Source organism: Gracilinanus agilis, chromosome 5 (assembly GCF_016433145.1).
Source record: "Gracilinanus agilis isolate LMUSP501 chromosome 5, AgileGrace, whole genome shotgun sequence".
Taxonomy (NCBI): Eukaryota; Metazoa; Chordata; class Mammalia; order Didelphimorphia; family Didelphidae; genus Gracilinanus; species Gracilinanus agilis.
Genome location: NC_058134.1, coordinates 99,959,813 through 99,977,377, shown reverse-complemented (window position 1 = coordinate 99,977,377; position 17,565 = coordinate 99,959,813). Strand labels below are relative to the sequence as shown.

The following is a 17,565-nucleotide window of genomic DNA, read 5'->3' as shown; positions in this document are numbered from 1 at the left end:
CTTCATCCCCCATAAGTCCCTTAGTATTTCTCTCCCGCGCCTCCTCGTTTGTGTGGTCACCTTGTTCTGTAGCTCCTCTCTCTTTCTCTTTTGCTCTCACAAGTGGGCTGAATAGTTAGTTCTCTTTATTTATTATTAATAAAAATTTATAAAATATAATATTTAGTTCTTGTATATTAATTTTAAAATCCACAAAAGACAGACTAGAACCAGGTTGTGAAGGTCTTTACATACCAGCACAGTTTGGATCTGATTCTAGAGATGAGAGAACCTCTAAACTTTACTGACTAGGGGAGCAACATGGACAGACCTGTGCCTTGGGAATGTCATTTTGTTAGCTGAACGAAGAAGAGATAGACTTTAGGTAGAGCCAGAATTATGGAAGTAGCTGTGTGAGTAGAGAAGGGAATTAGATACAAAAGACAAATGGTGAAAGAACTGGAAAAAGATGTGGCAACTGATCTGACATGGGAGGAGAGACTAAGAATGATGCCAAGACTGCTTTTCCATACTAATGCATTCTTGCATGGAAAGAAATTTCTTCAATTGTTCAGAAAAAAATGAGCCTGAATTTTAAAAATCTGATTTGCATTAAGCATTTTTAAAATATTATAAAAATTAAACACATCAAATTTAGGGAAGTTAAGGAAGGCTTGCACCTGAAATCTATGGGAAATTCCCCAAACAATTAGATTTAGTAATCATTTAATAAATCTATACTATATAAACCTTGAACTAGGAGGGAAAACACTGGATTTGAATACAAACCATCCTATTGTACCTCCCTCCATTCTCCATTAGAGGTAGGCAAAATAAGAGTGAAATATCAAATACTGTGTCAAGCACAAATGAAGAATTAGTTGGTTGCCCAACTCTTTATTTCTCACCAGAGAAAGCTCATATGGAGCAATGTAGTTAAAAATGAAGACGATGTTAAATAAGACCCACCATTAAAAATAACATAGAATGAAATGCCAAGTTCACATAGAAAATACCCTTTTGTTGACTGTCTAAAGAAGTGACTATCTGTAAGAAAGTACAAAAGGTCTACTTTATCAAGCAGTGTAGCTTCTATAAAAAAATGCTAAATTAAGAACTTTTTTTTTTAAACCCTTAACTTCTGTGTATTGGCTCCTTGGTGGAAGAGTGGTAAGGGTGGGCAATGGGGGTCAAGTGACTTGTCCAGGGTCACACAGCTGGGAAGTGTCTGAGGCCAAATTTGAACCTAGGACCTCCCGTCTCTAGGCCTGACTCTCAATCCACTGAGCTACCCAGCTGCCCCAATTAAGAACTTTTAAATCACTGTAAGCCCCAAAGTAGGCAAAAATAGTATCTGACACTCACACCTCTAGAGATGGGAAGAAAGGGATAGAGAATTAAGCCAGGCACCATCCCAGACCTGGAAAGGAGGGAAAGATCAATAAAAAATGAAAAATTTTGGTAAGAAATATCTATAAGCCTACCCTTTCACTACTTAGATTACAATATCTGCTTATTCAGTTCCTAACTATGCTGGTCTTGTTCATCTTGTCTCTCAATGGTACCAAATGCACCACCCAGGTCTTTTCTATGCTTTCTGCCTCTCGTTCTTAATACATGATCAGTCCACCTTCCTTTCTAATCATACAGTTCTTCATTAATTTTTTCATCTCTTCCAATACTAAATCTATGATCTTACAATCTTATTTTTTAGAGTTTCTAAGAAAGGTAGCTATTAAACTACATTTCCCTTTTTCTCTTTTCAGCAAAATCTTCTTAGGCTACTACTTTGTAATATCAGCATCGTTACAAGGGATCTGACCAGTCAAGTTATGTGTATATGTAAATCTTCATTTGGCTTCACTTGTAAACATGAGGACACCTAAAGAAAATAACCAAACTCTTGCAGGAACTATATAGTAATGTGGAATTCCACTCTAAATAGTTAAAACTCCATAATGGCAGGAAGATTTTTTCAATTACTAAATCTTTCCTATCAGTTTGAAACCCAGTGGACTGTTTTAATTTGAAGCAAATTTATTTTAAAACTTGACCAAGAATTAGTAATATTGTCTTTCTAAGAAATAAACAACCACAGGATCATTACTTTAGAGTTTAATGGGTTCTTAGAAATCATTTTATTTCTAGTGAAAACTGAATTGTCCCCACTTTGCTCCCATTCATTTTGCCCTCCATCTGTAAGACTACCTTAGAGATGAAAGGTAAAATGAGAGAAAAGATTAAATTTTGATAAATATAATCTCAATTTTTCACAAAAAAAATACATTTAAACAAAAGAGGATCACTGCAAAACATGCCAAGAAAAAGATATATGAAATTCTAAAGAATATCCAGGGCAGTATTTGCTTTAATGATTAAAAAAGAAGCTGACATGAAAGCAGTATTAAAAATCATAACGAAGTCCATATACTGCTATAATAAAGTGGGTATTACATCAACTAAAGATGCTTCTTAACAAAAATATCAAGTTGGACAATCTCCAAAAGATCTAAGAAGGGGAAAATAATACGTAAAAGCTTCTATGTTCAACAAAACAAGACAGGATATAAAAAACAAAATTTTGCAATTAAAATACATAATAAAACTTGATGGGGTAAAATACTGTTTAAAGCAAAAGGATCTACAAAAAAATTATGATAGCAGTAGACATCTAAGCATATCTTCCAAAGAGATCAAAGAAGAAAAAGTTCTAAATATACAAAAATATATAAAGTAATACCAGCTCCAATAAAGGACACAACTGCCACTGCCCTCTCTGTATAATCCTGCTCAGTCTTCAGAAAATTCTGGAAGACTATAAAAGAGAGAAAACTATTTAACTATGGTGTTATATGTTCAGGTCAACACAAAACAACAGATAAGGGAGTAGCTATGAAGAAAATTAAGAGATTGAGAGAAGGGTTCCAATGACTTAAGATTCCAAAAATTTCTCTGACCAAAGAACTTCAACATCTTATTAACATCCAAGATAGACTAATACAAGATTATAGGGTATAACAGCTCACTTTTTTATGATATGGATCCCACCCATCCTGGTCAATAAGGATTTGTTATTTGTACCAAATCTTATGAGGCAATGTCCTTTGTTCCTCAAAAAGAATCCTTCATAAATATTTGAAACCTCAAAATCAGTTAATAGATTGCAAAGAAGTATATAAGCTCACCATGGACTTGCATGGACCTTTAGAATACCTATAAAGGTATATCTACATAACATAATACTGTAGTACAGATCCCAGGAAGTATATTAGGATCCGACAGAAATTCTACTCCAGTAGACACTTGGAGTACAGCACAATATTTGCAGAATTGCAACCAAGAAGCTACTTTTTCTACGGAGATTGAGCAACTGATCAACTTCATAGAATTTTCAAAGCTCTGAGAACCTCTAATGATGAAATGTAGGCAGAAATTAAATCACTTCAAGATTATAAGAATGTATTCTCCAAGTGGAAACCAGGAAACCTGACTCCACATATCAAAATAGCATAGATTTTTACCCTACAATGTTGGTCTATTGCCAAACAAATTTCTAGTAAAATGGCAATAAACCATCCATATTTTAAGAAGCCATAGTTTTCCAAGCAAAGTTTCCAAAAGTTTTGTATCAAGGATAAATAGTCCAGCGGTAGCTAAGTGGCTCAAGAATCAGGTCTAGAGAGATAGGAATCCTGGATTCAAATTTGACCCCAGACACTTCCTAGCTGTGTGATCCTGGGCAAGTCCATTGCCTAGCCCTTACCACTCTTCTGCTTCAGAACCATTGCACAGTATTGATTCTAAGATGGAAGGTAAGGGTTGTTGTTGTTTTTTAAACTAGTACTCTTTTACTGTCAAAACAATACTGTCAACTTGTCTTTATGTGTATGTCCTTATTATTGTAAACTAAAGTTGTCCTGTTATCAAAGGTGTTACTTTAAAAAGTTAATATCACTATATAGAGTAATGTTCTATGTTAATCTGATTATGTTTTTTGGTTTAAAAAATTAAACCAATACAACTATATACATATAAATATACCTAATTACATAAATATGTATCTATAGAGATATGTGTGCACAGAGAAAAAGACAAGAGAAAAGGCATTTTTTTATTGCCATCAAGAACAGGAAACAAAGTAGGTACACATCAATTGGGAAGATAGCTGAATAAATTATGGCATGTGAATGTGATCTTGAGGGCACAAAGTCTCAGGTGGGAAGACAAGAATTCTTGCACCTACTGCTGCCACAAGGCTTCTAGCTTTCTCCAAAGTAGACAATATCCATCACACTACCACCTCCCCCACCTCCTGACCAGGTTTCCATATGTCTAACTACTCCTGTCTGCTCTGCAATAGGCCTCCTGAGGTCTCAGAAGTCAAAATCTAACTGAAAAATCTGGTTTCAAATTTCACTTCTGATTTGTACTGCCTATAGGATCTTAGGCAAATCAGTTTCCTCAGCTATAAAATGTGGAGATTAAACAAGATGGCCACTCAGGTCCCTCCCAGCTCTAAATCTATAATTGGATAGTTAACTTGCCTAAGACTGGACCTCAAGGGATATCCTTCAATAGCCTACTGCATGCCTCTCTCAATGAATCTCTCTTCCTGAATTCATTCCTCAATGGTTGTTAGCATCCGCCCATCCCAGTGATTCTGAAATCTCAGTTAGCAATGTACAAACCCAGTTCCTATGTCCAACTGGTTATTCCTTTGCTCCCTGATGACTGCTTTAATTATGCCACTTGGAATGTCTATCCATAATTAACAAACTCCCTTTCTCACTCTTCCATCCTCTAGCCCTCACTGAGACCTAGGCTCTGTCCTGATAATGTTCTGCTTGCCATCAGCTTCAGTACTTGTTATATACTTAGAATGGATCTCAATGTTCACAGTGAGGGAGTTGAAATATTGCTTCTTCCCCATTGCCACTCTCAGACTCTCCTCTCCCTCCTCTACTTTTATTGAGCAACTTCTCCTTTGAAGCTCACTGATACCCAAACTTCACCAAATCCAGGCCCTTCCACTGTTACATTTTTAGCCACAAAACAGGGTTTTTCCTCAACTGAGTTCAGAACCTAGTTCACATTCTCTCCCCCTACTCATATCTTGTCCTAGTACTAGAGAATTTTGACATGCATACTTATATTCCCTCAAATACCCTAACTTCCCTGTTACTTGATTTATTTAAGGAACTATGAGCTACTCCTCCACTATACCAAAATTACAGATGGTCATACCCTTTATAGAACATGTTCTACTTCAAGGTTCATAAACTCTAAAATTCCTGTAGATAACCATAATAATTTGCCATTCTATTTTTCTCCATGATTCTATGTATTCTCTTATGACCTTTAACACTGCTCTTTACAAGTCATTATGACCTCTGTTCCTTCTGCTCCTCTATTCATTCCCAAGCCAACACCCTTGCTCTGGCTAAACTTCTCTTTGACTCAACTCCTTAGTAAACCAATTCAATACTATATCTTCTCCTCTTGATTTTTTTTTTTTTGGTTAATCATTTTTAGTCATATCCAACTCTTCATGAACCCATTTTGGATTTTTCTGACAAAGATATTAAAAGTATCATTTCCCTCTCCAACCCATTTGACAGATGATGAAACTAAGGCAAACAGGTTTGGGTGACTTGCCCAGGATCATGAGCCTAATACATATTTGAGACTACATTTTAAGTCAGGTCTTCCTGACTCCAGGTCTGATACTATCTACTGCACTACTTAGCTGCTTTGCTTCTGAATCTTCCTTTCCCCATGGTCCTAAAGCAGATCCCATTTTGCCAAACTCTAACACCATCTGTCTCCTTCATTCCAACTCATGTGCTGTGAACAGAACTTGAGGATATCCAGTGCTGATTATTTTATGCTATCTAATCTCAATTAGGCACTTCACTATAGCAAGAAAAGCATTCTATTAGATGGCCCTCCCTCAATCAACCTTTTTTTTTTTTTTTTAAATATGCTGAAGCAAGCAAAAAGACATTCAGAAAGTGCCACAGAAAAGCAATGCCATATTTGGGGGGTGTGGGGAGGGTGTGTCCAAATTTGAAATATACTCTTAAGAAGATGATGACACATTTTTTACTGTGAAAATATATTGAAAGCACACTTCTGCTCTGTATGCAGTCTTCTTTTTCCTTTTATAGGGAAATATTAATGTTCCTTAATGTGTCAAATTCATAAAAAGGAATTTTTTTAAAAGCAGCAGCCAATGATCTCCAAGTATCCAAAAGGATATTTTGGTAAGCATACCTTCTGGATACAAAAGAAGAACATTAAGAATTCTAAAGTCATTATCTTTGTCAAATCATTTTACATGAATCAGATGATTGTTTTCCCCAGACATTACTTACCAAATGGTCAAATAAAGTTAACTAATCTTTGCAAAGCGGAGAAGGCAAATTGAAAATTATTAAGAAAGAGGAATGATTTTAGCGTCAACTTCTGGAGTACTCTCAATCTCTTGGATCTAACATGAAAGGCTTACATATAAGGAAAGCACTGCAATGCTACGAAGCAGCACTTAATTTTCTCATTAATTAAATTAATTCTATAATTATTATAAATTTAATTATATATTAATAATTATAATTAACAACAATGTTAGAAAGGTCCTTTCAAATTCTGGTGAATAAAAACATTTTTGAGTGTTGGTTCAGAAATGCAATGTCTGACATTCTGCCAAGCATGTTCCTCTTTTAATATTGGTAAAGTTTTGGCACAAGGCAGCCTTTGACTATTTCATCAGTTTCTTCCATCTTCAGTATACATACAGAATCACAAAACAAAAATGTGAAAGAGCAGAGATATTACCTTAGATATCAAGTAAACAGTTTATAGAAATCACTGAAAAAGAGGGAGAAAACATCACGAGGCAGGAACTACTGGTGAAAACAGTTCAATGAGACTGATTCAAAGCTTTGTAGGAAAAAAGTTTTAGTAAGTTTGGGGATTTACTTCTTTTCTAAAAAATGGAGGCTGTGAAGTAAAAAAAATAATAATAATAAATGTTATGTTTACTATTAATGCTAGTTTTTTCTATTCCCAATTTAAAAAAAAAAAACCCTTAACTTCTGTGTATTGGCTCCTTTGTGGAAGAGTGGTAAGGGTGGGCAATGGGGGTCAAGTGACTTGTCCAGGGTCACACAGCTGGGAAGTGTCTGAGACTGGATTTGAACCTAGGATCTCCTGTCTCTAGCCTGGCTCTCAATCCACTGAGCTACCCAGCTGCTGCCCCCTTTCTATTCCCAATTTTTAAAAATTATCTTGCTTTGACAAAGAACACTTTACTGCTCAATCACTTAGTTTCATTTTTATCTAAAATGAAATTATTTTTATAAACTTTCCATTGTAATACACCAAAAATGAAAGTTATAAATAATCCAAGTTGAATATTCATTATGTTTAAAATATTTCAAAGAGAACAAATTAAATGAATCATTCATATTTCAGTTTCTCCCTACTATTTTGGCATGGGAGTGGTATAAGGATAGGTGAGAGGGAAAAGAAACAAGGAAGATGGAAATTTTTTAATTCCCAGAAATTTAAAAGCATATAGTCAGAACAATAAAATGCATTATGCAGAAGGAATCACTTTATCTTTTCTTGGGAGTTAGAACCAACCAAGCTAGAAAAAGGAAATCCTACTTCTCTTAGAAGTGATAGTGAATTGCTTAAACTTCCATTGTTTTTAAAAAATAAACAATAGTATATACTGAACAAAATTAATAAATCTAATTCCTGGTCTAATTATTAAAAAAAAACTATTATCCAAAATATTTCACTAACTCAGAAATAAGACTTGCTGGACCTTAAATTTACTTGCACTCACTTTTTCTGGAGTTTTAGCTAGAAAGTTAAGTACAGTATTCTTTGGAGCCCAAATTCAAAGTCCTTACTTCTAACAGAGAAAGAAGAACGTCAGTCTTCTAAAAGAATATGTAACAAAAACATTCCTTAAGCCATTGTGGGAAGACACAAGAATTCTTAGCATGAGACTAATTCATGCTAATTAAATCAATTCTGCTTATTATTATAAATGTTAAATATTACATTATAAAATAGAAATCCAGTGATGGTGCCAATGCTTATTAAATATTAAAATATTAAAATAGTTGATAAACAATTTCATATAAAAATCCAATAACAAAAAAAGATGTGCATACTGAAAAGTGAATGATTTCCTCACAGTTTCCAACCAATTTACCACTAATATATCCAAAATGTGCTGACAATTACTACAACATGTCATGTTAACCAACCTCCCTGGTCCCGCGCAATGAGCTCACAGAAGTCATGATGTGTACAGGCTGTATCCTTCGCTGTTTCCATTCTTGGTTTAAGATTTCTGTCCTTTCTAGAATCTTCTGCCGATTAGAATTAAACATACTCTTTAAAAAAGAGAGGGAATAGGGGAATTTGTTAATTGTGAGTCATCAAGCAATTTTCCTAAATTATCAATGAATTTTGTATCAATTCTAAATAAATCAATTTTCTAGAAATTATATATAAACATACATAAATAAAATAAGATAGTATTTTATAGTGGGGGAGGAATAGGAAAAAATGAACATTTCTGAAAAAAATATTCACTAACATTTTCCCTGTTATATAGAAAGGCAAACTGATTTTTAGAAATAAACAAAAACAAGAAGTCCCACATTTAAATAGGGAAGTGCAAATTCTTAGTATATATTTATTTACACAATAAAAATATTACACACAGATATTGTTTATTTCAAATATGGTTATATAATTGCCAAAATATCATCACTATTTATATGATTAAAATTTACATTTACTTTATCATGGGATGACTTTAGCTAAAAATGTAGCATTTCAAATGAAAGCTTTTCAACATTTCTGCCAAGCCAAAATTGTTAACATTTTAAATGTGTAAAATAAATTAGACGTGTAAAATTTATGCTTTAAGACGCAAAGATTTCCTTTTAAACAATAAGCACACACACAAGGAAATCCTACATATATTTGGAAAAACGTCTGGAAGTCCAGCCATTAGAACCTACTATGTAAGCAGGAAATATTTAAATATCTAAAGGAGAAATAATTAAAAAAACAGATGGTACTAGAATCTTTCTCATTTCCTGTTTATCCTATACACATAGCTTATTTTTACAGACTGCTTGCTGGTTGACTCTCCCACTGTAAACTCCTGGACAGCAGATACTATCTTTTGCTTCTTTTGGTATCCCTAGCACTTAGTACAGTGACTGGCACATAGTAGGCATTCAATAAATGTTTATTGACTATTAAGTTGTCTGACTAGAATTAAAAGGGGTTGGAAAAGGATTTCCTGTAGAAAGTAGGATTTTAGTTAGAACTTAAAAAAAAAAAAAAAAACCATGGAAGACAGAAGGTAGAGATGAGTAAGGAGAGCATTCTAGGAATAGGCAACAGAGCCAGAAAAAATATCCAGAGTTGAGAACTGAAGTTTCCTGAACTGAACAGCAAGGAAACCAGTATCACTATACCCAAGAAATCTGAAAGGCAGTTAAAGATGCAAGACTGGAGATCAGCAGAAGCTGGAGCAAGATGTGTAGATTCAGGAATCAACAGCATAGAAATGATAATTAAATCCCCCGGGGCAGATGAGATCATCAAGTGAAGTAGTATAGAGGGAGATGAGGGTCCAGAACAAACCCTGAGGGACACACAAAGTTAGAGAGCATCACATGGATGAGGATTCAGTAAAGGAGCCAAAGAAGTGCTCAGAAAAGTAAGAGAACCAGAAGAGAGTGGCATCTCAAAAAGTGAGAAGTAGTAAGAAGAAGAAAGTGACCAATAGTGTCAAAAGCTGCAAAAAGGTGAGGAATAAGGGTTAAGAAAGAGATCACTGATAATTCTGGAGAGAACAGTTTCAATTAGTATGATGAAGTCAGAAGCTGAATTGTAAGGGGTTATGAAGAGAGTAAGATCAGAGGTACCTATTGTAGATTACCTTTTCAAAGAATTTAGCTATAGAGAGCAGAAGAGATATTAATGTTTGCAGGCAATAAGGAAGAAGTCAGTAGACAGGAGAAATTGAAGATTACTGGAGGAAAGGAAATGGAACAGGATTATTTATGCAGGTAGAGGGGTTAGTCAAGTTAAGGAATAGGGCCACTTCATGTGAGACAGGGGTAAAAGAGGAGTTAATAACAGAAGGCATATAGTGAAACACAATGATGAAGAGGGGAGCGATGGAGTTCAAAACTAATGGCCTCAATTTTTTCTATAAAACATGAGGCAAGAGTGAAGAGTGGGGAAGTCATGGGAGATTTAGAGAAGTGACGGACAGGTTTAGAAGAGCAACTTTGGAAAATGGGATAGTAAGTTGTAAAGGAAAATATAATAGGACCACATAGGACTTGAGGAGGACATGGAAGAATAATTTATAAACCTTATCAAGGAAATGAACTCCCTGAAAACTCAAATAAACCAAACAGAAATCAATGATTCAATGAGACAGAAATACTAGAACAAAATCAAAAGATTTGGAGGAAAAAAATGATTAACAGATATCAAAAACTAAGAATATGTAAACAGGACAAGAAGAAGTAATTTAAGAATCACTGAACTTGCTGAAAAGTATGATTTTTTTTAATGGACACTATTCCAAGAAATCATAAATGAAAACTGTCCACATCTATTTTTTTTTTAAAAAAGAGCAAACTGAAGCTAGAAATAATTTTATTACTTCTGAAAGGAAATCCAAAAGTCTCATCAGTGTCACAGACAAAATCCCAAGCTTTCACCAAGAAAAAATACTGTAAGTCTTAAAAAGGAAGAGTGAATTCAAGTACCAAGAAATTACAATCCAAGCCTGGCAACTCTTATTATAAACAAGAAACCTTGGAATGCAAAGTTCCAAAAGGTATATGGGATGGCTAATAATCAAGAAAAAATTAACCCACAAAACTGAGTATAATCCTATAGGTGGACTTTTAATGGAAGAGAGGTCTTTCAAACATTTATCATGAAAAGATCAGAGCCAACTAGCAATTCTGAAATACAAAAACAAAAATTTGCAGAAAATCAAAAAGGTAAATTCACATGGGCAATTGGAAAGGGCTCTATAATGATAGGTGCTAGCATTCTAATAACAGGGGAAGAAACAAATAAGTAATCTTTGAGAAACTAATGTCTTTAAAAAGGTTTAGAGGAACTAGTGGTGGATAAAGTTCTATTTTGAGGGTTTTAAGAGGGGAAAGAGAATGGAGAATAATAAAAGAAGCAATACATTTATGAAGAAAGGAGAAACAAGGAAATGAAACTTCTCACAATTGATATTTATGAAAATATATAAATATGGAGGAACAATGGGCATCAGATGAATTTTATTCATCTGAAACAAAGAATTAGACACACATAAACAGTTTGGTGCAGAAAGACATCAAACTTAACAGGAAAACGAGAGAATTGGGGGTGTGGGTTTTTAGAAGGAAGAATAGCACTGGTGAGGGAACAGCCAAAAGAAAAACAAACTTATTCATCCTGAAGGATGTTATTAAAAAGTAAAAAAGAAAAAACTAGAAACTAAGGAGTGCTTTAAATCGCCTCTTAAACAACTAAGGAATCGCATCACAAATTATGGTATATAATGGAATACTATTGTGCTGCAATAACAAAAGAATTTTCAGAGAATGGTTAATATAAAGTGACCCCAAGTGAAACATGCAGAATCAAGAACAATTTATACAAAGACAATATTATTTTAAAAAGTGACTTGATAATTCTGATCAATGATGTCTCCAGAGCACCTAGCATGAGGTATGTTACATGTGACCACTATGTGGTTTCATTTACTCACTATTTGTTACAAGAAATTTTTTTTCTTCCTCTTATTTTTTCATTGGAGTAGTTTGAAATGAGAAAGATGGATTAGCAATAAATTATGCCTCCTGCCCCACCTCACCCCACCCCCAAAAAAGGTCACTAAAATACTTTTTAAACACACAAAAAAGGAGTTCAGAAGGAAACAAAGGACAGCTTTGAAAGTAATATGTAGAATCTATTATTTACTTTTTTTTTTTTAAGTTAAGTGATATGAAATGAAGGTTCAATGTTTCATATACAAACATCTTTCTTATGTTTGGCCGTGCATATGTAAATGTTCTTTTTGGTGTTTAACTTCAAAATAATTATGTTTAAAAAAAAAGATAAATCCATACCTTTACTTCATCAGCTCGTCTGAACCTCTTGAGCTGCCTCAGTCTCATGTATTCAGATTTTACACGCTTTCGCCAACAAACTGGTCCCTTCTCGGATTTCTTTCCAGTCTGGCCCATGATTGTCCTAAAAGCAATGGTTTCACACTAAAATAACTAATCTATGTAACCTAAACATGATCATTTATATCTAATTCAACATTATTTCAAAGAAGCAAATGAAAAATAATAAAGGGAAAGCTGTTTAACTATATTGTCATCTGCAAAAATATACCCATTCTGTACAAATTTCAGAAAAAAATTTCATAAACTATAACTTTAAATAAACTTTGGATTTACAAAGGATCTAAAGCCCTAAAATAATCATTTTGTTAAAATGTGACCAATAATAAAGCAGTCAAATGCATAATACCATAAGCTAGCTTTGACCATTAAAAAAAAACCTTTTATGCATATCCAAGATTTGGTTGCTGAATTGGTTATTACGCACATAAGAAATAAAATGAGAATCATAATCTTCAAAGGGATTAACCAAAAATTAAATGAAGCAGGAAGACCACAAGCAACAAAAATAGGAAAATAAAGTTTAATATATGTAGAGTCTACTATTTAGAGTGTAAATTATACTGACAGTTCTTATCTCTTTTCCACTAAACATTATCTAATAAACTCCCTTTTCTTCTTTTACCAATTCCCAAAACTTGTTTGCTCAGATGAAGGAATAGTGCACATTATATCACCTAAAAGCAATTTCCATCAAAATCCATTTTAATCACTTAACACAATTCCAAATTGCTTTCCAAAATATTTGGATCAAGTCATAGCTCCCCGAACAGTGTTTATTAGTGTCCTTGTCTTTCAAAAAACCCTTGCCATATGTATTATTCCTTCACTTCAGGAGTTCTTAACCCTTTTTGGTATCATAGATCCCTTTCCCTTTGACAATTTTTATTATCTTTGCTGAGCATGAGGTAAAACCTCACTGTTATTTTGCTTTGCAATCTCTTATTATTAATAACTTAGAGCAAGCTTTCACATGGTTGTTAACTGTTTGAAACTTTTTTGAGAATTGTTTATTCATATCCTTTAACCATTCTTCCACCAAGGAATGTCTCATATATATATATACATATATATATATATATATGTATATATTTTTTTTTAAACCCTTGTACTTCGGTGTATTGTCTCATAGGTGGAAGAGTGGTAAGGGTGGGCAATGGGGGTCAAGTGACTTGCCCAGGGTCACACAGCTGGGAAGTGGCTGAGGCCAAATTTGAACCTAGGACCTCCTGTCTCTAGGCCTGACTCTCACTCCACTGAGCTACCCAGCTGCCCCTGTCTCATATATTTTTAATTCCTTTTATCAATCAGTCAAACATTTATTAAGGCCTGCTCTATGTACCAAATACTGTGCTAATGCCTGGGAATAAAAAGAAGTGGTCCCTGCCCTCCAAGAACAACATCCCTATGAGGGAAACAACATAGGTAAAATCAGAACATACAAGATAAATACAAGGGAAAAGGAAGACAACCTTAAAGGGGATGGCTATAGCAACTGAGAGACCAAGAATGGCCTTCTGGAAGAAATATTATTTGAACAGAACTTTAAAAGGAAGCCAAGCATTCTAAGAATTGAAGGTTCAAGAGTCTTTACCACAGCAAAGAGGAGATGGGAATGTATGAAGAAGAGCAAGTAGGTTAATATAAGGGAATCATAAAAAGGGAATAGAGGAAAGGAAATAGAAAGGAAAAAGATCAGAGAAGTGGGAAGGGGTCAGGCTATGAAGAGCTTGAAATGCCAAACAAAGGACTTAATATTTGAAATTGGAGGCAGATAGCAAATCATGAAGAGCTTTAGAATCTCTACATTCTGGCAACTGAGTGGAGGATGGATTAGAGTAGGGAGTGCCTAGAGTCAAAAAGACCAATTAGAAGAATCTAGGAAAGAGGTGATAAGGGCCAGAATTAGGATGGTAACTTTGTGAAATTGTTGTAGGGAAAGAAATAATAAGATCTGGTAAGAGATGAGATTTGTAGGGTAAATGAGAGAAGCTTAAAATAATCCTGAGGGGGCAGCTGGGTAGCTCAGAAGATTGGGAACCAGGCCTAGAGATGGGAGGTCCTGGGTTCAAATCTGATCTCGGACACTTCCCAGCTGTGTGATCCTGGGCAAGTCACTTGACCCCCATTGCCTACCCTAACTGCCAATACACAGTATTGACTCCAAGATGGAAGGTAAGGGCTTAAAAACCCATAAATGAATGAATGAATGAATGAATGAATGAATGAATGAATGAATGAATGAACAAATAAATAAATAAATGAATGAATGAATGAATGAATGAATGAATGAATGAACAAATGAATGAATGAATCAATGAATCAATGAATCAATGAATGAATAAATAAATAAATGAATGAATGAATGAATGAATGAATGAATAAGTGAATAAGCCTGAATGAATGAATGAATGAATGAATGAATGAATGAATGAATAAATAAGTGAATAAGCCTGAGGGGGCAGCTGGGTGGCTCAGTGGATTAAGAGACAGGCCTAGAGACGGGAGGTCCTAGGTTCAAATCTGGTCTCAGACACTTCCTAGCTATGTGACCTTTCTGCTTTGGAACCAATTGTTTGTATTGATTCTAAGACGAAAGGAAAGGGTTTTAAAAAGTTAAATGAAAATTTAGAAATGAAAATAATGCTGAGGTTGCAGGCAATGAGTGATTGGTAAAAAGATGAAAGAAATAGTAAACTTCAGGTGAGGAGAGAGTACAGGGAGAATAAGCAGATTCTTTTGGTTAGGTAGAGGATCAGAGAAAAATTAACACTATGATATTTATGCTTTTATTAAATTTGACCTTAATCTTATTTAGTATCTAATTCAGTTACTATTTGACATTGTTCACAGTATTTAAGGTTTCAAATGATAGTGTACACAGGGCAGTATAGTGAATAGAACATTACATTTGAAAATACTATCTCTCAATGTTTACTAGTTGTGTGTGTTTCAAGGCAAATAACTTAACCTCTCTAAGCCTCAACTAATTCATCAGTAAAATGGGGATAATAATATTGATACTAACTCATTGGAGCTATTATTAGGCTCAAATGAGATAATAGATGTCAAGAGTTTTGCAAACTTTAAAGTGCACTATAACTGTAATACAGTTTATCTTTTAATTTTCTTTTGTAGGAATGAAGTAATACTCTAAATATGACATCCTGATTAACAAATTCTTTCAGGATAAAATACCTTTTTTTTTTTTTTTAAATGGTTCTAGTCACTGAAGAAGCTTAAAAAAGGCTCTTCAAATTTGGGTTCAGTTTGCTTTCTGATGAGAAGACAGTGATAGTGATTTAATTATTCCCTTTTAAATCCCAAAATGCACTTTTAAATCTGGGACCAAGCAAGAAAAAACTTTGGTAATACTGTTGAGCAGAACACTCATGAGAGATTTGGGAGAATCCCTAGAGATGGAAGGAAGCAGTATTCATAAGATACTTCATACTCTCAAACATAGCTATTCAATTGTACCTCTGACAAGTAAGAATACAAAATCATTGGATTTCTTATAATTTCCTCTAATCTGGTAATGATTTAAGATCAAATCTAAGTGATGGGTAACAAGGGAGATATACAGGAGGCCGCTTGTGTCACAAAAGTCAAACCAACGACTATTATTTCCTTTTAAATTCTGATGGAAACAGCACAGTACCCTAAACCCAAAAGCTGTGGCAATATTAGTGTCTTTTTAAACCATTAGACCTGTTTTTAGACCAGTCCCCTTTCACAGATGGGAGAAATCACTGTAGAGAAGAGTCTCATCTTCCTCATCATCACCAGCAATAACTACTCACCAACTGCAGGACCCTGGAAATATCAGTAGTCCTTTCCCCCCACCCTCCCTACTCATAGTCCACCATTCATGCTTCCATCCCAGTCCTCATAGATAACACCCAGGGAAGAATACATATGCCAGAAGATACAGAAAGCTTTATCCACATCTCAGCAAATTCACTTGCTCACATTCTCACATTATGAACCAAGTGTAGCTGGATGAACAAAGCATTAGCTAAAATCAGTAATGCTCCAACTGTAAGATTTTTGTCCCTGTAATATTTTGTAATCACTGAGCTAAAATAACTTGAAAACTAGTCTTCAAAAAACTGCTGTAGTTACCAAAACTTTGTGATTTGACCATCAAAGAACTGGCAGCATTAAATGGTTAGTAGTTTCTGAAAGAGCTAGAATTTTGAGCAAAATAGATCAGCATTGGTTTTCATTTTAAATGCCCATCTGTATTACTTCCCAATAAAATTGTTGGGTGATCTAAGGATCTAAGACACTTTAAACCAATTGTCATTTTTTCTTCTTTAAGAAATAAAAGCCCTAGAAAACATTCTTTTCCAGAATAAGCTTGTTTCATTCACATTAAAAAAAATTATTTTGACCAGTGCATTCACCTTCTTCAATTTTCTCCAAAACATTTAGCTGCTGCATTTTCATCAGCACTGGCCACCTCTATGGAAATTTTAACATATGCCATGAAACTCAATTTTTGAAGTGATTTAATTAACTAACCAATGCTGGTAGTAAATGTTTCTTCACTCTTTACTTCACTTCCATTTTCTTTCACTGCCTTAAATAAGCATGAAGCTTTTGTCTTAATGGCTGCTCTGCAAAGAGGAATGCATTTTTTATTACAATCTTCAATCTACACAGCTAAAGGATGCTCCATTTCTATCACTTACCACTTCAATTCCTTGTAGCTTTTTGCAAACCACCAAAAGCTGATGCAACTTTGTCTTTTTCTTTTGTTTCGCCTGCGTGTTTTATAATATTCTGTACCATAGATCCAGGTATTCCAACATCTTGTTCTATCTTAGGGTTGCTATGATCATGTCATACTGTTCAATTACATCATTTTTTGTTCTAATAACAAACCTCTTCTTTTTTGTGCTGGCAGTGTTTCCATCTGAAGTATTCTTCCTTTTTTCCATTTTGTTAAGGGCTTTTAAAAAAAAATTAACATGACTGTTGGTAATATAGTACACAGCAGCACATCACATCCACATGCAAGACGATAGGCAAGTGCAAACTGGCCATGGAGCAGCATATTAAAACCCTTGACTAGCTCTCACTATAATTAAAGAATCTATAGGTCATGTTACAGTCCTAGTTTTTCCGCATTTTGTTGTACCTGCAGCAGGGTAAGGAGTTTCTGTTAGGAAACCCCCTCCAATGAAGCAGCTTGGAAATTCAAATGTAGTTTATATTCTTAGAGATATTTTGGGTAAGAGGGATGAGTTTTTAAGTGATTTGCCAATCATGACATAGCCACTATGTATCAGAGGCAGAATTTGAAACTTGATCTAACTAACTAGAAGGC

At 34.4% G+C, this 17,565-nt stretch overlaps 1 protein-coding gene across 1 annotated transcript in view; it reads right to left on the bottom strand.

Annotated features, from left to right (window-relative positions):
- EZH2 (enhancer of zeste 2 polycomb repressive complex 2 subunit) overlaps window positions 1-17,565 on the bottom strand; it is a 113,828-nt gene that overhangs the window by 51,821 nt on the left and 44,442 nt on the right. The window contains exons 3-5 of the mRNA XM_044678381.1: window positions 16,928-17,187; window positions 12,171-12,294; window positions 8,262-8,390 (exon numbers count right to left, since the gene is read on the bottom strand). Coding sequence (XP_044534316.1) covers window positions 8,262-8,390; window positions 12,171-12,287 — 246 coding nt within the window. The 5' untranslated portion in view covers window positions 12,288-12,294; window positions 16,928-17,187. The remainder of the gene's footprint in view (window positions 1-8,261; window positions 8,391-12,170; window positions 12,295-16,927; window positions 17,188-17,565) is intronic.